General features: G+C 50.1%; 1 protein-coding gene across 11 annotated transcripts in view; it reads left to right on the plus strand.

Annotated features, from left to right (window-relative positions):
* Positions 1–25,768, plus strand: part of PLEKHA7 (pleckstrin homology domain containing A7) — a 209,604-nt gene that overhangs the window by 180,998 nt on the left and 2,838 nt on the right. For 4 of the 11 annotated variants that reach the window (XM_036098636.2, XM_036098639.2, XM_036098643.2 and 1 more), the window contains 14 exons: positions 1,843–1,911; positions 2,097–2,177; positions 3,073–3,222; positions 3,797–3,898; positions 10,150–10,258; positions 10,636–10,862; positions 13,896–14,084; positions 14,184–14,301; positions 16,329–16,432; positions 16,929–17,129; positions 19,951–20,109; positions 22,526–22,659; positions 23,449–23,591; positions 25,162–25,272. In XM_036098636.2, coding sequence (XP_035954529.1) covers positions 1,843–1,911; positions 2,097–2,177; positions 3,073–3,222; positions 3,797–3,898; positions 10,150–10,258; positions 10,636–10,862; positions 13,896–14,084; positions 14,184–14,301; positions 16,329–16,432; positions 16,929–17,129; positions 19,951–20,109; positions 22,526–22,659; positions 23,449–23,591; positions 25,162–25,262 — 1,887 coding nt within the window. In that variant the 3' untranslated portion in view covers positions 25,263–25,272. Of the gene's footprint in view, positions 1–1,842; positions 1,912–2,096; positions 2,178–3,072; positions 3,223–3,796; positions 3,899–10,149; positions 10,259–10,635; positions 10,863–13,895; positions 14,085–14,183; positions 14,302–16,328; positions 16,433–16,928; positions 17,130–19,950; positions 20,110–22,525; positions 22,660–23,448; positions 23,592–25,161; positions 25,273–25,768 lie in introns of those variants that run through there. The other 7 variants (XM_036098638.2, XM_036098640.2, XM_036098646.2 and 4 more) reach the window with 5 other exon arrangements.

A 25,768-nucleotide genomic window follows, 5' to 3' on the forward strand; every position in this document is an offset into this window, starting at 1 on the left:
CAGCATATCTCAATTTGAAAATGATTTCTTCCTAGGAAGTGAGCCAAGGGTCAGCCCCTTGGAGAGTAGGCAAGCTCATTGTCCTCTGCTTTGATGGACTGTGACCCAGAGTGACCTCCTTACCTTTACCTGCTGGGTTCCCCTGAGTTTAAAGGCCCACCTCCCGCCTGGGAGGTCAGCTGTTGGGGTTCACCAGGATTAATTCCACCCCTCCCCCGCCTTCTCCCTCCGCTTCCTCTCCGCACCTTTCCCAGCCCTCTGTCCTTGCAGGAGCCAGCAGTTTGTTTGTGATTTGTGGCAGTAGTCCATGTTTCCCGTGACTGTGTGTGTGTATGTATGTACACATAATCTGCCAGTCTGAAGAGCAGAATTTGGCTGGAGTTCTACTTTTTCCAGGAATTCTACTGACCTATATGTGTTTCCTTTTGACCTACCTCCAATGCAATAAGCATTTGGCCAGTGCCTTCCAGCATGCCAGGCTTTATGTTCAGGGCTGACTTTACCAAGATAAATAAGACGGTGGTCCCTGCCCTCTGCTGTGTGACCAAAGGGAGCATGGGAATGGGTTGGGGGTGTGTCTGCAGCCAGACTCCGTCCTCAGCCCAAGGCATGGAGAGGGCATCGTCCCTTGACCTTGACCTTGACATTTGCTGATGATGATAAGGAGAGGGAGTGCAGGACAGTTGGGCACATGAATGGCTTGAGTTCTGAGGGGAATGTTTGCCAATATATTTTTGCTTTTTATTCACACAACTTACTGGACCTCTCAGATGGAGTAGGGAGAAAGTGAGCACCATCTCTCCAGCAGCTGTCTGTCCATCAACACTGGGACCCTCAACATAGTATACACACCATCTATCTCATGGAAGAGAGGGGTTCCACCCTCTGTTTCCCTGTCACATCTGTAAAATGGAATTCAGCAAGATGGCCTTCCTTGCATGGGGCACATTCAACCTGGCTCTCTCTGACCATGGCTTGGCTGTGGGGGGTGGGGGTGTGCATCTGTGGAAAAGTCTCCCCACCCCCATCCCACACAGCTTTTGGCAAGTAGGAGATTAGGGGAAGTGAAAACATGGACTAAAGAGTTGGGTTTAGCTTTGTAGGGGTCAGTGGGAGATGCCAGCGTGATGCCCACATGAGGTCAAGGGAAGGATGGACAATGTTGTGAATGCCCACTGACCCATAAGTTTGGTGATTTTTGTCTACTGCTTTTTGGTTTCCTTTCTTGAGAGGACAGGGTAACTTGTGACTTATATAAATATGACCTGCCTCAGTTACTCAGGGATCAGTTGAAAACCCCAGCCAGGAATTATCCAGGTTCCTTCATCCCTTGACCTGATTTTCCTCCCAAATGATGTAGAGTGAGAAAGGCTGACCTTGCCCATGGGGAGGTAAGCAGCTCAGGGGCTTCCTTAAACTAAGGCTTAGCGATGCCCCAGGGACTCACTGGTTCCTCCTGGTCCGCCTCCCTGCCCTGGGCTGGGGGTCGTAGACTTCTGTAACTTGGGTTTGACCCCAGGTTCGGTAGCAAAACTCTGTCTTTTAAATCTTCCAGGATTCGTACTGAACTCATTTTGGGCAAATTAAGCTTCTACAGTCAATGTCTACTTTTTCTTTAAATTTGAGAAATTTACAAGTGCTTCTTGGATCACAAAAAGGTTTTGGTTTTTCCCTAAAATGAAGTAGGCATAAAAATCAGGCCTCGCCTGAGTTTTTGCCCACTTCATGCCATGACCCTACCTGCCAAGACTTCCACACTCGTCCATCGTGGGGCTAACTCTCCTTCTCGAGATCTAATCCTGAACCTCATGGTTAATCTCCTTTAAATTGTTCACCTCCCAGATGATGGGCCGGGACCTTGTCAAGGATCGAAGTCTGAAGCCAGTGAAGATCGCGGAGAGTGACATTGACGTGAGTGAGCAGGGTGACAGGCTGACCCTCCCCCATCCCCCGGCTGCCTGCTGCCACTGGACCCAAGGCGGGCAGCTTCACGCAGGGCTTGGATGGTTCCGTAGCCAAAGGCTTTCTGATCACGCTTCAAGGTTGTGCCCTTTTCTCATCATCCCAGGCCCTCTCCAACCTGTTCTTGCTCACAGGTCAAACTAAGCGTCTTCTGCGAACAAGACAGGATCCTCCAGGACTTGGAAGACAAGATCCGAGCCCTCAAGGAGAACAAAGTATGCATCAGTTTTGCATAATCTTGGGCTGAGTGGAGGGGGGTTTTGTCATGCTGTCTTTTCTCAGATATAGGTTGGACTCTCATGTCACAGGTATTCATTTATCCAGAACAGGTATTAGTTTATTCAGAACCATTACTGTGTTCGTTTCCAGGGGCATTTCTGCCTAAACCTGGAGGAAATTTTATGGGGAGACTTCAGCCTGCTTATTCCAAGTGCCACCTACCCCTCCTCCACCTTATTTCTGCTCTGGTCTACCTCTCCTTGGAGGCCTCGTGAGGTCAGCCTGGGAGAGGAGGGCTCTGCTGGCTTATATGTGATGACCCCAAGCCCTTGAACTCCATGGAAGGGGGTTGCCTTGGAGAAAGTGGCCACGCTTATAACAAGACAGAGGCTGTCATTTCCTAAGCTCCTTTCCTCCTAGGATCTGGGCTACAGAGGAAGCGAGTCTGGATTGGAGGGGAGGAACAGGCCAGGGGCTCCCCATGTTTGGTTTCTTGGATACTTAGTGTGATTTTTTTTTTTCTTTGTTGAACTTTAATAAGGTATTATACTTGTGATGCTGGAGATTCATGACATGCCCTTTTCTCCAAGAAAAGTTAAGAGAATTTTCCATCTAGTCTTTGATGTATCCTCATACATCATTTATCGCATAAAGAGTGGATGACCTTATACCCACTTCATAGAGGAGAAAACTGAGGCACAGAGCTGTTAGGTGACTTGTCCCAGGAGGCCACCCAGTGGGCAGAGTTAGAGCTGGAATCAGAGGCCCCAGCTGGGCAGTGGGCCCTTCAGCCTCAGATCCAGCAGGTTTGTGTAGTTCCTGGCATGGGATGGGGAGGCCTCCAGCGGCTGTCCTGCTATCCTGTTGTTCTTTGGCCCTTGCCCGGTGCAGGACCAGCTGGAGTCTGTGCTGGAGGTATTGCACAGACAGATGGAGCAGTACCGAGACCAGCCCCCGCACCTGGAGAAGATTGCTCACCAGCAGAGGTTGCTGCAGGAGGACCTTGTCCACATCCGGGCAGAGATCTCCAGAGAGTCCACTGTGTGTAGAGGGTGTGGAGGGTGGCAGACACTCCCCTGCCCCCATCTCCCACCCCCAACTGGGCAGGGGGCTGGGCAGGGGGCTGCTTCTCCTATCTCACAAGCTGTAGTTGAGTTGGTGGCCAGGGACGAGTCTTGGAGTAGCAGAACTTCTCCAGGTTGCCTCCTGACGGTGGCTCACCTTGTCTGGGGCTGACGGGTCTGTCTCTGCTGGTACCTCAAGATGCTTTCCGTCAGTGACTGCTGTATGGCTACAGTGACACCCAAGGGACCAGATTTCCCTGATCTGTGTGCAGTTAATTCCAAGACATCAGAATTGGTGCAGGCCCTTTCTGCCGGGGCTGGGGACCAAAGCATCTCCAGCGGTGGGAGAGGGGACAGTTCAGGTGACCAGGGTCAGAGCAGGAATGAGAAGACAAGCCCTGTCTCTCTCCTCCCAGGCCTGCCTGAGACCGCTGGGCTCCCCTTCCCTCTTGCCCTGGCTGGGTCAGCAGTGGTCAAGAGCACAGGTGCTCATGGGGCCGTCTGGGAGACAGGGGATAACTAAAACTCAGGAGCATTTCCTTGGCCAACAGGAGATGGAAAATGCCTGGAATGAATATCTGAAGTTAGAGAGTGATGTGGAGCAGCTGAAGCAGACCCTGCAAGAGCAACACAGAAGAGCCTTTTTTTTCCAGGTGACCCAAGGGCGCCTCATCCCTTCTGAGCTCTCTTCCTTCTGAGAGCCTTCACCTGTGGGGCTGTGAGCCCTATCCAGGGGCCTTTTCTTCTTCTACTGGGACTCAGCTTGCTTGCACCCCCAAGCTCTCCCTCAGGGATCCCTGCCAGGCTGTGATGAGAAAACTCACCTCAGCAACCCCTACCTCTCTCCTCTCGAAGACAAGTTCTTGGGTTTTTGTAAGGGTTTTACTACTGATCATTTTGGGAAACAGCCCTGAGAGGAAAGAAATACAAACTTGAGAACCTTACAGACTTGAGAATGATCTATGTTCCTGTGATTCTCTGCCCCATCTTGGCACTACTCACTTAGACAGCAGCAGGAACCCCCAATTCCTTCCTTCCTTCCTCCCTCCCTCTGATTCCTGAAGTTAGATGCTATCAGCCCTTCACCTGAGGAGGTAGTGTGAATCCAGGTCCATCTTGGTGCCTCTGGTCTCCAAGTGGTCACTTTTGTTTCTGGAGCCAGGCTGGGAGATATCCATCGCTGTGGCCACTGCCTGGCTCAGGAAAGGCAGCTAAGCTTAGAGCCCTGGCTCCTCTACCCTTACAAACCAGGCCATTCCGATGATGGCTGCCTCTGCCCCCAAAGGTGAGAGAAGAAAGGCCCTGTGTGGTTTTTGTTCTTCCCAGTTGGGTCCTGCAGCTGCCCAGTGTTTCCCCATTGTGCCTGATCAGGCTTCTGCCCCACCCTCAAATTTTTAAAAATGGAAAATAACCTGCTTTTGAACCCAGCTTCAGCTCTACCATATCTTCTCTGACATAAATCCAATGTATTTGAAATCAGCAAGCATTAATGGAGACTACCTGTGCCTGAGGCACCGTGCTAGGCCAATTTTGGTGCTAAGTTTGCTAATCTATGAACTAGTGCTAGCCCAGGCTCTTCCTTCAAGTGATTTCATGAATATATTGACTCTGGATATCAGCCTGCCCAGAGAGTGAAGGAATTCAGGAGGGGGATTAGGTGTGTGGCCTGGGAAAAGCCTGCTGTCCCTCCACTCACCATTGGGAGCTGATTCCCAGAAAGCCTGGTCCAAGGCCATGTGGAAAAGACGCTTGCCTGTAGCTCAGGGCTGGCCTGCTAGGTCCCCCAGAAGTTGTCCATCTCCTGCTGCTGCTGTTTTTTTTTTCCCCCCATAATTTCCCTGTATCCAAGCTAACATTTTCCTATTCTTATTTGGTACCCCAGCACTTGGCATAGTGGCTTGAAAATACTAGGTGAATATTGTTGACAATGTCTTTCAAATGATTATTTCTAGTTACTAGTTCCTTAAACTGTTCTATCCCATTAAACTTATCTGCTTGGATTTTCTTTAATTAATTTTAGCAGTGATTTTTTTTTTTTAGCTTTTCATTCCTTGTGTTTCTATAACTATAAAAATAACACATGAATGCATCTCTCCAAAAAGGCCAAACAATAAGAAGCAAAAGCAAAAAATGAAATAAAAGCTCCCCTGCCTCCCTTCCCTTTCCCATCACCTTCCCTGTATGTAATCCGTGCCATCACTATGTGGTATCGCCTTCCATACCACCTTCTGTGCGTTTTCAAACATATGCCCATCCATATAGAGTCATATAATTTATTTGGAGATGGGAGTTGGATTTACTTAAAGAGGAATCATACTTACACATTGTTCGGTAACTTGCTTTTTTGTCATAACCTCATGTTGTGGAAATCTTCCCAGGAAAGATACCCCCAAGTTTATGTTGCCTGATACAGTAGCTATTTAAGTGTAAACATAAATTAATTGAAATTAACTAAAATTAAAAATAGATTCCTCAGTCACACTAGAATCTTTTCAGGTGCTCAGTAGCCCCATGTGTCTAGTGGCTACTGTATTGAACAGCACAGATTATAAGATTTCCATAATCTCAGAAAGCTGTGTAAAGTAAAAGAAATTAGTTCCTAGCTGCTGCATAGTATTTCATAGTCTCAATATTCCATACTTTAGCCATTCTTTTCTGATGGGCATTTAAGTTATTTGCAGTGTTTTGCTTTTATAAATGATACCACAGTGAGCATCTATCTAACTGCCCTTTCAAACTCACTTATAAGCATTTATCGAAGATGCACTCCTAGGGTGGACTTGCTAAATTGAAATGAGTGTACATCTTAAATGTTGGTGGATGCTGGCCAATCACCCTCTAAAAGGCTGCACTCATTTGCCCTCCCACTCGTGGTGAACGAGGGTGCTGAGCCTGTTTATCCACATCCTCTCCAGCACTTGATGTTATCAGTCTTTTTAGTCTTTGCCAGTCTGCTGGTTGAAAAAGGACATCTTGTTTTAATTTGCATTTATTTAATTACTAGTAGGTTAAACATCTTTTTATATGGTCATTGGCCATTTGTGTTTCTACCATGCCTTATTTCATGGTGACTTAATGTACCACAGTCAGAGAATCCCTTTTTCTGCCCTGGAAAACAAATGGGTACAATGTACAAGTCTTGTCACGGACTCCCTGAAGAACTTAACCACGTAAGTAAGTTAGGAAGAGATAGGCTAGTTTGAAGCCTAGCTCTGCAACTTGATTTCCACCTAGCCTGGTGTCATTGCTCATGCTTTCCCCGATTGCCACAGTGATCTGGGAAGCTCACAAAGCCCTTCTTTGAACAGGCTTTGTGCTAACTTCTTTGGTGTAATTCTAGGCCAGGCAAGCTGTTAGAGTCCTGAATAAATCATGAGCAGTGGAGATATGTGTGCAGCCCCATATACACATTCTCAGGAACGGAGCTTGGAACCTGCCTCCCTTTAGCCAGGTTTGGCTGTGAGAAAATTCACAGGCTTTTCAGTAAAGATGAGTGGCTTTATTTATAAAGATCCTTGTGACTCCCTGCACAGGGAAGCCAGAGGATAAAAGAACATTGAGGTAACTGTGAGAGACTGATAGTGAGGCTACCTGTGTGTGTCCCTGCTTCTGAACAATGAGTTCAGGCGTTTGCTGAATGCAGTCCATAGGAGCCTTTCTGCCCAGCATGGTGTGAGGATCCAGGGATGAAACACCACCCCCTGCTTCCTAAAAACTTTCTTCACCTTGTTATTAAGTTCTGAAATTCCATCGTCCTTGGAGAACCTTAGAGGTTCTCTGGCTTTTGCTTGTCCTTGCTCTTCTCTTACATGTGGGGGTGACAGAAAGGCTAAATGGGGGCAGGACTGCAAACTAACAGGTAAAAATATGCCAGGTAGACTGCCAGAGGAGAGGGGAGAGAGTTGATTTTAATCTGATGCTCCTCCTTTACCTGTTCCCAGCACTCTACTTGGGGACCTCTGCTCCTGAGATAATCCTGGTAGCACGCGTGCATGCGCGTGCACACACACTCTGGGTTCAATACTATGTCTGTCGTGCTTTGGTGTGGAGCTGAGCATCAAGCCCGTTCCTTATTTATCAGCCCTGAGGATGTGCGCTGGTGTTGGAAGGGTGGAGAGAGTGTGAGAATGTGAGCTCCCTTAGGAGGGAGGCTTCGGACATCTGTTGTCTCAGCTGTTGGACAACATTTGATCAGGGAATTTTATGTGATTGGGCCTTTTTTTTTTTTATGTTATGCTAGTCACCATACATTACATCATTAGTTTTTGATGTAGTGTCCCATGATTCATTGTTTGTGCATAACACCCAGTGCTCCACGCAGAACGTGCCCTCTTTAATACCCATCACCAGGCTAACCCATCCCCCCGCCCCCCTCCCCTCTAGAACCCTCAGTTTGTTTCTCAGAGTCCATAGTCTCTCATGGTTCATCTCCTCCTCTGATGTCCCCCCCTTCATTCTTCTCCTCCTGCTATGATTGGGCCTTTTTTCACTCACCGTCCATGTGCTGAGAACCTGTTGGGTTCCCAGGCCTGTGGAGATATACCAAGGGCACATAGTCTACTTGTAGAATCAGGAAAGTCCTTAAGTATCACACGTGTAAGAATTCTTCCACTCGAGGGTGGCTGGGTGCCTTGAGAGGACATGGGGTGTGAAGCCTTTGTTTTTAAGTCCATGGGGAGTGATCAAGGCTGCCTTCTCCCACGACAATTTAAAAATTAAAAGAATATTTGATGTTTAAACAACTCTCTTAAAAGGTGTCCACAGGATAATACCCAAAATATATAAAGGACTTATACAAGTCAACACCAAAACAAACAAACAAAAAAAAAAACAACCCAGAGAACAAAAAACATTTAAAAATGGGCAGAGGACCCTAATAGACATTTTTCCAAAGATACACAGATGGCCAACAGACACATGAAAAAATGCTCAACATCAGTCATCATCAGGGAAGTGCAAATCAAAACCACAATGAGATCACCTTATACCTGTCGGAATGGCTAAAATCAAAAAGATAAGAAATAAATGTTGAAGATGTGGAGAAGGAGAACCCTCATGTACTATTTGGTGGGAGTGTAAATTGGTGCAGCCACTCAGGAAAACAGCATGGAGGTTCCTCAAAAAAAATTTGAAATGCCATATGATCCAACAATTCCTCTACTGGGTTTTTAGGCAAAGGAAGTGAAAACTCTAATTTGAAAACATATATGCACCCCTATGTTTATTGAAGCATATTTACAATAGCCAAGATATGGAAGCAACCTAAATGTCCATTGCTAGACAGATTTCTAAAGAAGATGTGTTATACACACACACAATGGAATGTTATGCAGTTATAAAAAAGATGAGCTCATGCCGTTTGCAAGAACATGGATGGACCCAGAGGGTATTATGCTAAGTGAAATAAGTCAGACCGAGAAAGACAAATACCACATGATTTCAGTCATGTGGAATCTAAAAAACAAAAGACTAAACAAAAAAAGAATCAGAGCTATAAGCACAGAGAACAAACTGATGGTTGCCAGAGGGAAGGGGGTTGGGGGGTAATGCACAAATCAGGTGAGGAGTGGGAGGTACAGGCTTCCAGTTATGGAATGAATAAATTGTGGGAATAAAAGGCACAGCATAGGGAATATAATAATATTGTAATAGTGTTGTATCTTGACAGATGGTAGCTACACTCGTGGTGAGCGTAGTGTAAGGTATAGAGAAGTTGAATCACAATGTTGTACACCTGAAACTAATGTAACACTGTGTGTCAACTATACTCAGTAAAATGCCCAGAGTCCCTTAATCATGATAAAACCTGCTCACCTCTTTCTAGGACCTACCCCTATCTGATATCATTTGTGACTTGTCAGAGTGTGCACATGTACTTTTAAAAAAATAACGATTTTATCACATAATTCACATACCATAAAATTCACCCTTTTAAAGTCTACAATTCAGTGGTTTTTAGAATATTCAGAGTTGTGCAACTAGCACCACAATCAATTTTATAACACTTTCATCATCCCCGAACTCCCCAGCCCTGCTCTAGCCAACCACTGTTGTACTTTGGGTCTCTATGGATTTACGTATTCTGGACATTTTGTATAAGTGAAATCATATAAAATGTGGCCTTTGTGTCTAGCTTCTTTCACATGGCAGAAACATTTTCAAGGTTGGTCCATGTTGTAACACGTATCAATACTTCATTTCCTTTTATTGCCAAATATTCACTGCCCATTGTGCTTTTAAATGAACCTCAAATCCCAGGATTCAGCTTTGTCTTTTCAAAGATGCTCTTTATATTCTGGGGATAGTGTAACCTCTAGTCTCTGCCTTCTCTTCCCTTCTGCCATGGTTGCCTAAAACAGTCTATTTTTTTTTAATTGTGATAAAATATGCATAACATAAAGCTTATTACCTTAGTCATTTTTAATGTGCAGGTGAGTAGTGTTAAGTACATTCACACTGTGCAGCCAATTTTCAGAACTCTCCTCATCTTGCAAAACTGGAACCCTGTACCCATTAAACAATACTCCTCATTCCCATCTCTACCCCGGCCTGTGGTAACCACTCTTCTGTCTCTGACTTTGATTACTGTAGATACTTTATAAGTGGAAGTGTGCAGTATTTAAGGCAGTTTATTTTTAAATTAGGGGGAGCTAGGCAAGGTGAATCAGAGAAAGCTCCTCTGAATTTCTCCCCTGGATCTTGGGCGTCTTCTATATGTGTGCTTCCCTGTGAAGCTCCGAGGCAGGCATGGGTCTAGCCCTGGTGGAGTTTCCAAAGGGGATGCTGCCCACCCCTGCCCCCCACCAGGATGGGGGGCTATGTCTGAAATGACAGCATAAGTCCTAGTGAGAAACTTCTGGTGAAGTGCTAAGAAGGAAATGAACCACCACCTTGTTTTTCTCAGGAGAAATCGCAGATACAGAAAGATCTCTGGAGGATTGAAGATGTCATTGCCGGCCTGAGTGCAAATAAAGAGAACTTTAGAATCCTGGTGGAATCGGTCAAAAATCCAGGTGAGGGGGCGCCTGGGTGGCTCAGTCATTAAGTGTCTGCCTTTGGCTCAGGTCATGATCCCAGGGTCCTGGGATCGAGCCCCGCATCGGGCTCCCTGCTCTGCGGGGAGCCTGCTTCTCCCTCTTCCACTCCCCCTGCTTGTGTTCCTGCTCTCACTATGTCTCTCTGTAAAATAAATAAATAAAATCTTAAAAAAAAAAAAAAATCCAGGTGAGTGGGCAATCTTCTTGGGGGTGGGGGTGTTGGAGGCCAGCAACCACGTATATGGACTGACCCTTGGGGAGGTCAGGTCTTTATGGCATAAGTCACTCCCCTTGTCTCCAAGGAAGAAGGTCCTTGTTGCAGCCCATCTTTTGTTTCCCTCCATGCCCCTTAGAGAGAAAAACGGTGCCTTTGTTTCCTCACCCGCCTGTGCCTTCACTCTCGACTTCTGAGAGCAAGCCGCCCCCACAGCCCAGCCCTCCCACCAGCCCCGTGAGGACCCCTCTGGAGGTTCGACTCTTCCCCCAGCTGCAAACCTATGTGCCGTACCGACCTCATCCACCCCAACTGAGGAAAGTGACATCCCCTCTTCAGTCACCAACCAAGACGAAGCCCAAAGTTGTAAGTATTGATGACCAGGAGCTGAGCGGCATTGTTTTCTCTCTGGGATATGATTGTCTCACTGTCCTCAGGTCAGCCTTTGTTGGAAGAGAAGCTTTTGGGGAAACCTGGAGAGACAGAACCAGCCAGAGTCCCAAGCTATGAACAGTTAAAGAGTGGTGGAGCCAAACGTTGTGCTTTAGACTTCCAGAACTGGAAGGGCCCTTAGAGAGGATCTAGCCCAGTCTTCCCATTTTGCAGTTGGGAAAACTGAGGCCCAGCAAGAGGAAGTGACTGTGCTAAGTAGGATGGAATTTGTGATATATATCACACAGAGCAGGTGGTTGCCCCACGTGGACTCCATGCAAACCTGTAGTTACTCAAGCCTGTGGGTGATGGACTCCTCTCAGCAAAAAAAGTGTCTTTGTCTTCACTGGCAGTTGAACACTCTGCTGGGTTGTAGGATACAGTTGATCTTCACAATAACCTCATGGAGTATAGACAGGAAGGTCTATATCCCATCCCCCACATAAGAGATCTGAGGCCCAAAGGTATTAACATTTGCTGAAGGTCTCCATGTTAGTGGATCCAATCCACATCTCCTGTTCTTTGTGCCATCTACCATCTAATTGGACATTCAGCCCAGATCCTCAGATCAGGTTTGTGGCCCCTGTGGTTGCCTGAGCCAGTACCTTGGCGGCTTGCCTGGCAGAGAGAAGGGCCAAGCTTTCGACAGAGTCTGGGAGCACAGGAGACTTTAAGAAAATAGAAGATGTGGTCAGGTACTGTGATGGTTCACGTCTCCAGTGCCAGGCCAGCCTTGGCTGGAAAATACAAGGGATCTGGTCCAAGTGACAGGGAAGCCATAGTAGAGGGGACCTCCAGGTTTTGCCAACAAAGGCTTAGAGGAGCTTTGCCTGGGCACGGGGTGTGCCTAGGATCTCTGACAAGGTTGGTGTGCAGTGCTGGCTAAAGCACGCAAGTTCCCATACCTTGGTCCTCACTGTCTACCTGCTTCCAGCCATTTCCCAGGGCCCAGAGCTGGAAGACAGATGCTGGGACTGAGTCATTGTGAATTTCTTCACATTGAGGTCTCCTTCCCAATTTTATATCTAAGAAGTCAAAAAACAGGAGGTGGGAAATAGTAAAACACAGCAGGAATGGCTAGGGCAGAATGGCTAGCTTCTGACTTAAGGCAAAATGCCTGCTAGCCGGGATGAGGAGCAGAGGGGAAAATATGGTAGCCTGGGAGCTGGACTGCCTGGATTGCAGTTCTTGTTCTCTCACTGGGTCCTTGGGCAAGGGCTTCCTCAGTTTCCCCTTGTGCACAACAAGCAGCTTGGAATAGATGGTCACAGAGGCTCTTCACAGCTGAGTCCTCTGTGGCCCGCAGGCAGGGCTTTTCAAGTTGGCTGAACATCAGAGTCCTTGGGAGGGTCTTCTTTCCCTTCCTTCACCAGGTTTACCATTTGTTATTGTTGTTTATTTGTTTTATATTTTTGTTTGTGAAACAATGATATCCTGAGATTGACATAAAACATGAATATATAATTTAGCAAATAATAAAGAGACCACCCATTTATACCAATACCCAAACCAAGAAATAGAACTTTGTCTGCAACTAGAGACCTTAGGCCCATCAGTCCTTTTCTGCCAGAAGTAACCATTATCACTATCTTGACTTTTTGGATAATTTCCTTGCCTTTTTTTTTTTTTTTTTAAATTTTGCTACCTGTGTCTAAACACGTGAGTTTTGCCTATGCGCGGTACTGTATTCTTCTGTATCTTGCACCTTGTCTTCAACATTATGTTTGTGAGACTTATCCACATTGTTGCAGGTAGCTATAGTTCTTTCATTTTTATTTGGCTTATTTTCTTGAATTTAATGTCACTTACTTTTCTATTAGATAATATTCTCAAAGGGCACAAAATCAAAAGATACAAAAAAGTATATAATAAGACGTCTCTTCCCACCCTCCATCTTTTCTTCAGTCCAAGGCAGTTTTGTGTTTGTGTCAATGTTTTATGTTTCTCTTTCTGGGGAGCTTTTTAGAAATTGATGATTCCAGGACATTGTCAGGGTTGGAAGCCGCTGATGCTCAGGGAGCGTGTGGGTATCTAGGACAGGAGGCTTAACTTTCACACAATAGTGAACTGTGTCACTTTACTAGAATGCTGATAAACCTTCATAGAGCAAGCTTAAGCACCCTTTTCTGACCTTTGCAAAATCCTGAAAAACAAAGCAGAATTAAACTAAGGAAGGGGGGGCAGTTAGGAAGGATGGTCCCTGGTTCCAGGAGTGGGTGTTCGTGGCAGTCAGGGGCCAGGCTGTTGGTCTGTGCAGAAGCCACAGCCCTCAGAGAGTGTTTATTAGGGGGTGGGGGGTCAGTTTCAAGGAAAATAGTTCTATTCATCACTACCCAGGGAGTGGGCTGCCAGGAAGGCAGTGGCGAGTCACCCGTTGCTGACTGCTTATTCAGTCCCTGAATCAGGAAGGAGGAAATATTTTGTAGCCACCCACATTTCTGATAGAAAGGGCATGGACAGGGGATGTAGACTGTCCTTGCTCAGATCGCAACCTGTTGAAGGATCCAGAGACCATGCAGGGACAATGAGCCAGCTCAGTCTGAGAACTTTGGAGTGGGGTAGATGTTTGTTCTCCAGGCGGTGGTGGTGGTGGTGTGCTGTCATAGACATACAGATAAGCACAGAGTTACCAGCCTATTCCCCGCTCCCCACCTTGGTACACTTCAAGGAAGTGGAGTAAGACCACGGACCCAGGAGACCGGATTTTGTATAGGTAACGCTTTGAAAAGTGGAAAATGAGTGAATTGAAGGGAAGAGTAGGATTAGAGCAGAGGCATCCCCCTTCTTTGCAGCTCATCCGGGGGAAATGTTGGCATCCCTGGGCTGAAGTGGTCCTACTCTGCAGGCCTGAGGTGGCCTGCTCAGGCCCGCTCCAGTCTTTTGGGCCACCACTTTAGTGGTGCCACCAGGCATCTTCCCTCCAGCTCCCTCTAACTGGGCACTGATTCTGGTTCTTTTTCTGAGCAGGAAGACGAGGCACCTCCCAGGCCCCCACTCCCTGAGCTCTACAGTCCAGAGGACCAGCCCCCGGCTGTGCCACCTCTGCCAAAGGAGGCCACTATCATCCGGCACACTTCAGTGAGGGGTCTGAAACGCCAGTCGGACGAGAGGAAGCGAGACCGGGAGCAGGGGCAGTGTGTGAATGGGGACTCAAGGGTGAGCAGGGAGGACCCCTGGGGCTGCCCCGCTGTGTGTGAGGGGAGGGAAGGTGGCATGACACTGGGCAGGTACGACAGCCTCAGACTCTGCCCACAGGTGGAGCTCCGGTCATACGTTAGTGAGCCTGAGCTGGTGACTTTCAGTGGGGACATGGCCCAGCCCTCCCTGGGACTAGTGGGCCCTGACAGCAGGTACCAGACACTGCCAGGCAGAGGTAAGGCAAACCTGTCCATGGAGGCTTTCTGGGAACCCCCGCTACTACCATACCACTGCTCCCCGGTCGCTCACTGGGTACCTTACACCCTTCTGCCTGCAGCTTGGGGCCTCAGCACGGGCAGCAGTTGTCAAGGAGACTCTGGGCTGCAGGGAGGGCCTGTCCTTCCTTCCTCTGGCCCACATCCTGATTCTCTTCCTCTTTTATTACATCTGCCCCTGGAAGTAATGATAATAGCAATTACTTTAAAGCCCAGCACAGTTTCAGGCTCTTTATATTCACCTAGTTAATATTTATAATAATTCTATGAAGGAAGTACTATTATCATCATCCCCATTGTAGAGATAAGAGAACTAAGACTCAGAGAAATTAACTAACTTGCCAAATAGCCCGCAAGTGATGGAGCCAGAATACGATCCCAGTGTTCTGGCTCCAGAGCCATGCACCCTGCAGGCTGGGGTGTTGGGTGACTGCCATCAGTTTGGCCATCTCAGGCCTTCCAGAGGGATTTTTGCTCTCCTGTGTCACTCCAAGACTCCATGAGTCCTTTCTTTAAACAAACACACTTTTCTCAGTTGGGCTGCCTCCTCACTGTTCTCCCCTATCCCTTCAAGATGGGGATGGGAACAGACTTAGGCCCTTAGGGTCTCCCGTACACCCTTTGTCCCCATAGCAGACCCTCTTCTCAGAAATCCCCTTAAAGGGAGGTCTGACCTTTTTGCATCTGGGTGTCCTGGAATCCCTGAGCAGGCTGACCACACTCCTTCATCTGTTCCCCACCTGATCATCCTGTCTGCTCCCTAAGGTGGGCGGTCAAGTGCTTTCCCCATTGGCTGGGTGCAGAAGCAGAAGGAACCACAGCTATGGTTTGGGCACCTGCAGGGTTATGAGACTCCCAGCCCGCCACACTGCCTTGGCATGCTATGGCCTGAGCTGGTCCCTGGAGGGTATAGGCTCTGGACTTTGCTGAAGGGGGCCACAGCAACCCTTGGTACTGTGCCCAGGGACACTGTTCCCTTAATTCAGTATATCAATGACAGTGTTAGTAGTATTTGGGGCAGGACAGTTCTTTGTTGCTCAGGATTCTCTTTGCATTGCAGGGCACTGATCGTTCTTTTCCCTACGTGCTAAGTGCTAGTGGCGTCCTCAGTCGGTGTGATGCCCGTTTCCAGATGTCAGGGACCACCGCTGATCAGAACTGGTGTTAGTGGAGAAAGCACAGGCGGTGGCACCAGCCGGCCAGGGTGACATGATTTCTCTAAGCCATAGGACCCAGACATGGGAAGCACATGGTCGATGATATTCCTACCATGTGACTTTGGACAAGTTCCTTGACCTCTCTGAGCCTTAGACTGTGCATCTCTACAATGGTCAGGTAATGCTTACGTGGTCAGGCCAGTGGAACAAAATCTATATAAAACACGTCGCACAGTGCCTGCCTGTTACATAGTTAAGTGCTCAATAAATACTTGGTGCTGGTGCTTTTCCTTCCTTCATTTATTCATTCAGTCATTCAGTCAGTCGGTCAGGCAGGCATTGTTAAATTTGCAGGCTAGTTGGACAGGTGTGTTGGCGCTGTGGTCAGTGCGGTAACCAATGCATATACTGAAGGATATAGAGGATAATAAATTCTGCCTGGGGCATTTGGGAAGGCTTCACACAGGCAGGGCATGCAGGTTGGGTCATGCAGGATGCATAGGAGTGCATCAGGAAAAAAGGATGAAGGGCATTCCTTCCCCTTCATCCTTTTTTACCTGCCAAGCAGCCCAGGTCTTCTGCATGTGAAGGAAGACTAGGGTGGTCTATAGAGCTCCAGAGATGCTGTTCCCCACTGGGGACAAAGAGCACCCCTGGGTTGACCCCTCATCCTCTACCGAGCCTTTCTCTTCTAGGCCCTGGGGAAGAAGAAGAATGGGTTGTTGGCCAGGTCCTCATGGTCCCCTCTCAGGAGTGGGAGGTGGTTCAGGCGGGGCTGGTGGCCTGTCCACCCCATCGCAAATAATTTGCACTTCTCTTTCCTCATTAAGGGCTCTCGGGGTCCACATCAAAGCTCCAGCAGTCGTCCACCATTGCTCCCTACGTCACGCTCCGGAGGGGTCTAAATGCCGAAAGCAGCAAGGTGACCTTCCCTGTGAGTGGCCTTGAGAGGGAAGGGCTCTGAGGTGGATGGTGACTGGCAATCCTGTGAGCCCCAGGGATGGCCTCTGAGGTGACCTCAGCCCCTCCTGAGCTCAGGGTCCCTGTCACCATGTGCTCAGTGATACCTTTCCCACTGCCCACCTAGAAGGACATCATCTGGCTCTCTCCATTTCTTGAGGACCACCCCTCATCTTTCTCTCCTGCCTTTCAGGCTCACAGGAGGAGGGTACTCAGAAAGTCGGTACCCTGAGTTCTGGCCCCATCACATGCTACATGTGTGTCCAGCTGGACAGACCTGGGCCTCAGTGTCTGCATCTGCAGAATGGGGTCCTCTCCAGAGAGCCTGAGTGTGCTTAGAGGAGCCAGAGTGTGCATGCGTGCGTGTGCGCGTGCGTGTGCATGTGCGTGTGAGAGAGAGAGGATAGGAATGATGGCTGCCCTCTGGGTCCCAGCCCAGCTGTGCTGCCTCTCACCCTCCTGCTCCGCAGAGACCCAAGAGTGCCTTGGAGCGCCTGTACTCAGGGGACCACCAGCGGGGCAAGATGAGTGTGGAGGAGCAGTTGGAGCGCATGAAGCGGCACCAGAAGGCGCTGGTCCGGGAGCGCAAGAGGACGCTGAGCCAAGGAGAGAGGACGGGTCTGCCCTCGTCCCGCTACCTCAGCCAACCTCTCCCCGGAGATCTCGGCTCAGTATGTTAGGAGGGTCCAGGCAGGTGGGGCTGGGACGGGGAGCAGAGCTTCCCCGAGTTCCCCAAACACATGAACATCACACCCCGGAGAGAGTAGGCTTTCCACCGAGATGGTTCAGAGAACACCCCACGGGCTACGTGTCCGCAACCCGGGCCACTTGTGTGACCTGGTCAGAGGGTGATCTGGAATCAGAGAAGGAGTGAGGATGTCACGGCAGGAGCCTAGCAGCCAGAGAAAATGTCCCAAGTTTGTTTCCCAAGCTGAACTTGAGAGAGGACTTTGTAGCATTTGGAGTCTCAGCTGGATCAAGGACTTGGGAGTACAGAGTTCAGGAATGAAGGAGGAAGATGGTGATATGATTTGGTGAGGAGGAGTGCAAGCCAGCCAGCCTCCCAGACCTCTGAGCGATGCCCTGCGGAGCAACTGAGCACAGGGTCGGGCTCCACAGCCCTGAGGGCTGGCGCTCTCCCCCAGCTTGTGGTGCTGGCAGGCCTCACGGTGCCCCCCGAGAGCCGGGGGGGACCTGTGCTGCCCCCTGGTGTGCTTGCGGGCACTGCACTCTGCCCACAGTCCCCTTCTGTCCTTTTGGGAAACATTCCATTTGACTTTTCCCTGTTGTTTGAAATCACGTGTTTCCCTAGACCTCTAGCCAGACTGCTCTTTCCCTAATTCATCGCACAAGCTCTTTTGCTTTTAGTGTTACCGCTCATTGCCTCTCTAATCCTGCCTGATTGTGTTGACGGAAGCTTCTAATTTGCGTTGAACATTCCCTAACGGGCCTGTGCTCTTTGTCACCAGGCTTGTAATAGCAGCTCTTGTCTCCGTAGCCTAGCTAGCACTCCCATGTGTGACTCACCTTTCTGCTGCCCCCATGATGCAGGCCTACTGACTCATAATTCACTTAACCCAAAAGCCGCCCCACAGGGCTGAGCCATCCTGCTGCCTGAGGGTCGTGATCATGGGCAGAGGTCTAGGCATTATGAGTTGATCAAAGTCCATGCCTTACACCCGGACGGTAGACACAGGCTTCAGAGATTGCACGTTGAAATAAATCCTACCAAGTCTAAAGTGGTTCAGTGTTAATTCTTCCAGTCCTATTGCACAATTTCTTATGGAAAACTTTTTGTGTTTCTAGTATATAATAATCTGAACGGATGCCAAGATATGTTCTGTATTCAGAGGGCCTCTCTGTAGGTGTTAGCACAGACACCAAAGGGGTAAGACCCAGGACACTCATATCCTGAAAAGCTGCAAAGCCAGTAACTTTTAAACTTTATAAGCAAATGTCATTTGGGGTAACACTGACCTTTTACAACCTGATGTCTCAAATGTAGAAAGATTATCTAAAAATCGTAACTTGAGTATCTTGTAATTTTTCTCTTAAAAAAGACTTGTGTAAGTCTCTGCATCAACGCCAATAAACGTGTTGCTTAATGACAATGGATTGGCGTGGTTCTTCCCCAGGATACATCATAGAGTCCAGTGAACTTTTGCTGTTTGTGGAAACAATCAGGCTGGGTTTCAATGAGGACTTGTCTCTATTTGGGGCATTTGTGAGCATGTAAGAAAATGTGCATTTTCTTTGGGAATCATTAAATTAATTTTTCATCCTTAAAACTTCAAATGCCTAATCCTTTCACACCGTAATTGGAAATCATCACCTAAGAGCAATTACATTGGCTTCAGTCGGTATTGAGAGCTTGTGCATGAATGGGTGAAATGTGCCGATATGGCTATGGGTTTGGGGCTTTGGGGTCACTTGAGGGGGCATCAAAGACAATCATGACCACTTGGGGCTCTGTGAGCTGTATGGGGTAGGACGGAGGAGGTCTGCTGGGATGAAGAAGCATCTGCTTGGTTTCTGCTCAAGAAAAGAGAGGCTTTGAGCCTGTTCCCTCCTCTCAACAATCTGCTCAGTGTCAAAGGCCCGTGAGGACATAGACCATAGATGATTTGAAAGGCCCCTCTAGAGTTGCAGGGTTTCGTGTGGATCTTAAAATGGCCAGTTTAGTTTTTCCCTCTGTGAAGAGATGCTTCTTACATAGCTGATACTAAGGAAGAGCCTGGGAAATGTTGCATTTGATTTAGCATTTCAGTTTTACGTAGTTTCATTTTTTTTCTAACTTAACATATCTGCCCCCAAATAGATGTCTGGGTAAGCAGCAGTTTAGCTGCCTCCCTAGGCCCAAGCTAGCCCTTCCCTACCCTGATGTGGGTGCAATATCCCTCACCCCTAAATGTATCCTCTTGGGAGTACCCATTAGAGAAGGTCTTGGCTATTGGTACATGCTTACCAGGGCCTCAAAGGGCTTGTTTTTTTCATCATTTCTGGGCTGAGTTATATGGCTCCGGAACCAGAAAGCCTTCTACAAGCTATGGGGCAGCTTCTCTGGAGCTCTGTCGCAGGCTCTGTTTTGGGGTCACCCTCTTAGACCTAGAAACTTCCTGTATCTCCGGGGACCATTGTGAGTCTGAAGTCATGGGTCTCAGAACTGGGCCCTAGAGGTATATGTGTGAATCCTTTGGGGGTGCAGATGGGAGAGAAATTAGCAGCCTGGCATCAGGCCATATAAATGGGGGCAGAGGTCTCCTCCATTACATGGGTTTACAGCACCCTGCAGGGACCATCTATGTCCCACAACTACAACCTTGTTTTAGAGGTGAGGCTGAGGGGCTCATGGTCACACGGCTTTTTCCCAACGGGTCACAGGCCCCCTTCCCAAGGACCCCAGTGCCTGCAGGCCCCATCCGAAAGGGGACAAGCCTGGCTCTTTTAGCAGTCACGAAGTGACTACACTTAACCTTCTTGTTCTGTTGCCAGTGGAAGCGCGAGCAGGACTTTGACCTGCGGTTGCTGGAACGGGCCATGCAAGGGGAGAGAAAGGACAAGGAGGAAAATGGCTGGTTGAAAGTGCAGGCCATGCCTGTCACTGAGGTGGACCTGGAGCCTCAAGACTATGACTTGGACATCAGCAGAGAGGTGAGGGCAGGGTCTTCCTTCGTGTCCCCTCAGGAGAAATAGCCTTTGGCTCGTGGCCTGACCAACCCTCCCAGTGGCACTGGGGGGGGGGGGGTTGTCCTGAATGGGGACAAGGCTCAGCTTCAGTGCGGCCAGGAGAATGGATGAATAGCGGCTCGAGGCAATAAAAGGAGCCAAGACATTTTTTTAAAAAGATTATTTATTTATTTATTTTTGAGAGAGAGAGAAAGGATGAGCAGAGAGCGAAGCAGACTCCGTGCTGAGCAGGGGACTGGAAGCGGGACTCAATCCCAGGACCCTGGGATCATGACCTGAGCTGAAGGCAGACACATAACAGACTGAGCCACCCAGGCGCCCCAGAGCCAAGGCATTTTGATGCAGATTCAGATCTATCGATCTCTCTATCTCCATAATTGAGGGCAAGTCATTTAACTTCTCTGAGCCTTGGTTTCCTTGACAGTAAAGTGGTTTTGGTGAGGAGGAAGTGACTCAGCACGTTGCCTGGAGGATGAGCAGTGGTCAGAAAACCATGAGCACAGGGCCTGGCATGTAGTAGGCATGTGACATGTAGTAGGCATGTGATGAGATGTTGTTATTGGGAAATGCTCCCCGGAAAACTAGGAGTTGGCCTTGCGACTGGCCAGTGAGGCCAACTTGGGCAATTAGACGTAGGGGGGCAGGGGGCTGGTTTGTGGAGGCGAGCAGGGTTGAAAAATCACAGGTGAAATTTCCAGCCCTGGAGGAGCCTCGGAGACCTGCGTAGTTCTGGTCTGAGTTCTTCTAGTGCCCTCTGGTGGCACAAATGCATCATGACTGGCCAGGCCCGGAAAAGCAAGTAACCCCTGGGTCTTCTATCATTCAGGAATGTGTCTTACCCAAGGGAAGAGCAAGGAATTAAGAGGATGACAGATTCAGGGTCTTCAAGACACGGGGAGGTCTCCTGTGGCCTATATTGTGCCGTTTGTAAGCTCTATAGAACAGTGTCTATGGCTGTTTGGTTCATCTCTGTGCACATAGTGCCTAGCACAGGGCCTGGCGCGTAGTAGGTGCTCTGTAAATATTTCCCAAGGGACAACTCTGTTGAATGAAGTACACAGGGGTCCACAGATACCCTACAAATATTTGTATGAGGACTTGGCGTGCCCTGAAACTGTATGAGAGGAAATGTTCTCGCTACTTGAAGGATAGATTTAGCAGGCTGTGGGAAAATTAATACCTGTGGAGTTGCTGAGTTCTGGGGTCAGCTGGGGCTCCAGAGGTTAAGGAAGCTGGTCCCCCACCCTCAGACCTTTCCCCCTTGGCACCTCTGCAACAACCAAAGGTCTGTGCTTTCTCAGATTCACACAAGAAGCTTCTCCCTGCTGCTTTGGCAATGGAAGTATGCTTCGCGGTGTCCTAATTGGCCTGCCAGCCAGGGGAAAAAGTCCTTTCTTATCTCTAACCTAAATCCCTCCTGCTACAATGTAATCTACTTCCTTCCTCTGGATCTGCACTCATTGGAAAGAACAGAAAAGAGCTGATTTCTTGCCATCTTTCACCAGAATGAAAGGTTCTGCATGGGTTTAAATTCAAGTCCAGATGTGCCCTGGGATTGGATTTAGCTTGTTTTTAGAAGCTTCAACCAACCTCATTTTAATGTGCTTTTGTAGTTCAAGGAGGAAGAAATTCCCTGGGGTATGCAAAAGTTGCCTTTAGCATTCTGAGTTTAAGCAGGGTGTCAGCAGGCTGAGGTTGCTGCTGGGCTCACATCAGAGACTGGTTGAGGGGAGCTGGGGACATTGTCCTCTTGCGACCAGTGGATACTGCATGGCTGCTTACTGTAGAGCAGAGGAGCTTCTGTAGGGACAGAAAGCATTATCACTTCCTTTCATCCACCCACCCAACCACCCACCCAAGGAGTATTTGCTAAAGGGCTACTGAGTGTCAGGTCCCTGCACTAGACAGCAGAGAGACAAACAGAAAACAGGACAGGATACCAGGGGTGGAGTGGGGAAGGGCAGGGAAGACTTCTGGAAGTGAGGTCCAAAGGGTCACAAGGAGTGGAGCGAACAGAAGAACATCCCATGCAGAGGAAAGAGCAGGGGCAGAGACCACATGGTGGGTCAGTGTGGCTGTGTAGGTTGGCAGGGCTCAGCTCATATTGAAGGCGGCATTAAGGATAATCATTTTATCCTGAGGGCTTCCGGTCTCGCTGTCTTGCCTTTCCCCTTCCCTTCCCTTGGCCTGAAGGAGGTTATCTGGTGTGGTGGAAAGAACACAGCTGAGATCCCGACTCCACAGTGGACTGCATTGATCTCAGCAAGTTAGTTAACTCTGTGGGCTCCGTGTGCTTCCTTGTGCTGGGGAACAGGGCGAGGAGCAAGTTCTAAACCCAATATCTGAGCCCCCCGCCACCGCCGCCCGGTCCTTTCCTCAGCTGGCCAAACCAGAGAAGGTCTCCATCCCAGAGCGTTACGTGGAGCTGGACCCTGAGGAGCCGCCCAGCCTTGAGGAGCTGCAGGCGCGGTATCGCAAAGCCGAGAAGATCCGCAACATCCTTGCTCGTTCCAGGTCAGCTCTTAACGATGCTCGAGTTTTGACAGCCTGCTAGGCCGACCCCGGGGGTGTCTCTACTACCTGGACCCTGGCCTAGGCTGACTAGGGTGCATGTTTTGCCAGGTCCCTGACTCAGGTAAGCCCTGTTTATTGCAAAGGGCAGGCTGGCTCTCAGAATGGCACCAGTGGATCTGTGAAGAGGCTTGCTAGGTCATCTGCAAGTCCTGAAATACGCAATAGAGGGCCACCCTGGTCCTTTGCCCCCAGATCTGTGTCTTGTGATGCTGGCAAATGTAGGGAGCGGAGCCAAGTGTGACAGTGAGGTGGACACAGCTGGAGATGAACCCCAAGGCTGGTCCTCCGGAGTTAGAGCCTATGTTCCCTCACACAGATCCCTAGACCAGAGCCAGGGGCTCAGCCTTGTCCTGAGGTTCCAAAGGCCTTGCCCACTTCCCTGGAGGCCAGGACAGGAGGCTTTCCTATCTCCCCAGCTCCTGGAGCTTCAGAAGCATAAACCTGGTATTGGAGGGCCTCTCAGAGTTAGATTAGCCTTTTCATTTCAGGATTTAATAGGAACGCAGAGCTGGCACTCTCTTCTCAAGGCGGTGATCCCCCAGAGGAGGAACAAAGCTGTGGCTGGGTGTTTGGGAGAAGCACATACACCTTTGTCTAGAGAGAAAGGGCACTGGGTTTATCTGATGCCCCCTAAAAGGGTGAGAGCCTCTAGGCCAGGGAGACCCTCCTGTCCTGGGGCAGACGCCAGGGTGGGGAGTGCCCATAGCCTGCTTTCTGGCCCTCCTGCAGCGTGTGCAACCGGCCGCCACCCTCAGGCCAGGACCGGAACAGCGTGGCCGACCTGGACTCGCAGCTGCTGGAGCAGGCGCGTATCATCAACGTCTCCCACGCGCTGGCCTCCGAGGCCTCCCGGCGCAGCAAGCAGGTGGCAGGTGAGGCCAAGGAGGCCAGCCTCCAAGTCTGGCTCCCACTTGCTGCTTGGGCTCGGAGCCCAGCATGGCCTGTCAGGGAGTGTGCAGAAAACCAGCTGTCAGGCTTGGTAGTTGAAGGGCGGTGGCATGTTCTGTCCCACGAACACCCCAGGGCTTGGGAGGTGAGGTGGGCCGGGGCAGGTGGTGGGAGAACTGAGGCTCAGGAGTGTCAGAGGCAAGAGGTCCGGGAGAGGGTGTCTCTAGCTGCTGCTTAAATCTGGGAGTGGTGCTGCTGTTCAGCTTTCTCTGAGAATGTGGGTTAAGAACAGGTTTTTCTGGGGCCTCAGGGGCCAAGGCTAAAGTTTCTGGCTTCACGAGAAAGGGGGCAGGAAAGCACTGGTGTTTGGATTTCTTGCTAGGGCAAGGTAAAGGGGGCCCCTCTAGTCCCCCCTGAAACCCCTGCTTTGGCTCCCAATCAGAGCCACTGTCCCCTTTGTCAGAGTGGCCTGTGCCAGTAAGCAGGACTTGGGAAGTGGGACTTTGCTGGCCAGTGAGGAAAAAATTACACCATGGGATGGGAAGGGGTATGTGTGCATGTGCACACGTGTGTGTATGTGTGTGTACAAGGCTTTCTCTTCAGCCAGGACACAGACGCGTGGCCCCTCCCTCCCACATCTCTGCTCCCCGTCTGTGCCCTCCCAGTTGACCCAGTGCTATTTGTCCCCCAGACGCAGGGGCCACTGTGTGTCTGGGTAGTGCCCATGGCCAGGTGTGCGCTAGGCCTTCCAGGGAGGGTGTGATCATAGAGCCTGAAATGCTGTCACAGTCCCCCTGGGCCCCCAACCCTGGCCAAAGGGTCTGGAAGTGATGAAGGGTGGGGCCTGCTGGACCCTGAGGGGACTGGCTCTGGAAGTCTGGTCTGAGGAGCAGAGCTTGAACATCACTTCGAGAAGCCAGGGGAGTAGCCTCGGGCAAGGGGAGAGCTGTTTCCTGTTCCCCCCATGCTGTGATCCTGCAGAGTCCCTGCAGTCCTTGCTGTCCTCACTCCTTTGAAGACATGCTAAGTGGGCTGAGCGGTGGTTGGTGTGGCTGGGGAGACCGTAGAAGACTCACCCAGACCCCTCCTCCCAGTGATCCTGGGGGCTCCCTGTGGCCCATCGTGGTCACTTTGACTCCTTTCCATGTGGAGGGGTCCAGCAGGGCTACTCCCCCTGCCCACACCATGAGGTATCTAGCCTGTGCTTGCCCTACCCACGTGGACCTCGGCTTCCTTCCGGCTGGAAGGCAAGCCTGCCCTGGCGCACACCCTGCAGGCAATTAGCAGGGCCTCCTGCACCTCCCCACCGAGTGGCCACCTTTGCCGCAGCCTTTCCTTACTCTGGCTCCCTCTCTCTAGCTCAGGGGCATATCTGGGAAGTGCGGGCCGGTGCCAGCCGGGCCCCCACCGGGCCCCATGGGTGTGCTGCCCAGGCCATTAGTGGTGGGCAGCGCGGCCCACGCCACTGCAGCCCTGCCGAGCGTGCGGCATCTGGTGCTGCCGGGAGCAGACGAGGAGCCTAACGCCCCGCTTAATTCCTGTGTGCCCGTCTAGCGCAGCAGCTGGCCCTCTTCCCGCCTAAAGCCCCCCTGTCCTCCAGGACGGTGCCACCTTACCCCCCCTTAAGCAACGGACTCCACTACACCTTTGTCTAACACCTTCCAAGTAAGAGCCCTGCCTGGCCTGCCCCTCCCCTAGCGCCGAGCATGCCCTCCCCTCCCCTCCCCTCGGCCGCCGCCGGGATGATCGCAGTGCCACCTGCTGACGCTTCCTGCTTCCTTCCGCAGGCAAAGCGGCCGCTGGGGAGACCGCCCTGGACTGGCAGGCGGGTGGGGGATGGATGGTCTTGAGGAACTCAGCTCTCAGTGGCTTCGCTACAGGAGAGGCTGGGTGATCCAAGCCCCCTGCTTCCCTGAAATAGAAGCTACAACGGTATTCCCTCTCCCCAGCTCTCGTCCCTGCAGGGAGCCCAGTGCCCCAAGGGACCAGTGCAGGCCAGGCTGCCAGCTTGGGGTGGAAGAGTTAGTCTCAGCCTCTCCGGGCTTTGGCCAGAGAATTGGAAGAACTGGAAGACCAGAAAAATCCCGGAAACGGGCCCAGTGAGGAGATGGAGGCTCACTCCAGGCCAAATGGAACTGGTGTTGGAGCAAGGACTAGGACT

The sequence above is a fragment of the Halichoerus grypus genome, chromosome 11, assembly GCF_964656455.1.
Source record: "Halichoerus grypus chromosome 11, mHalGry1.hap1.1, whole genome shotgun sequence".
In the NCBI taxonomy this organism is placed as follows: Eukaryota; Metazoa; Chordata; class Mammalia; order Carnivora; family Phocidae; genus Halichoerus; species Halichoerus grypus.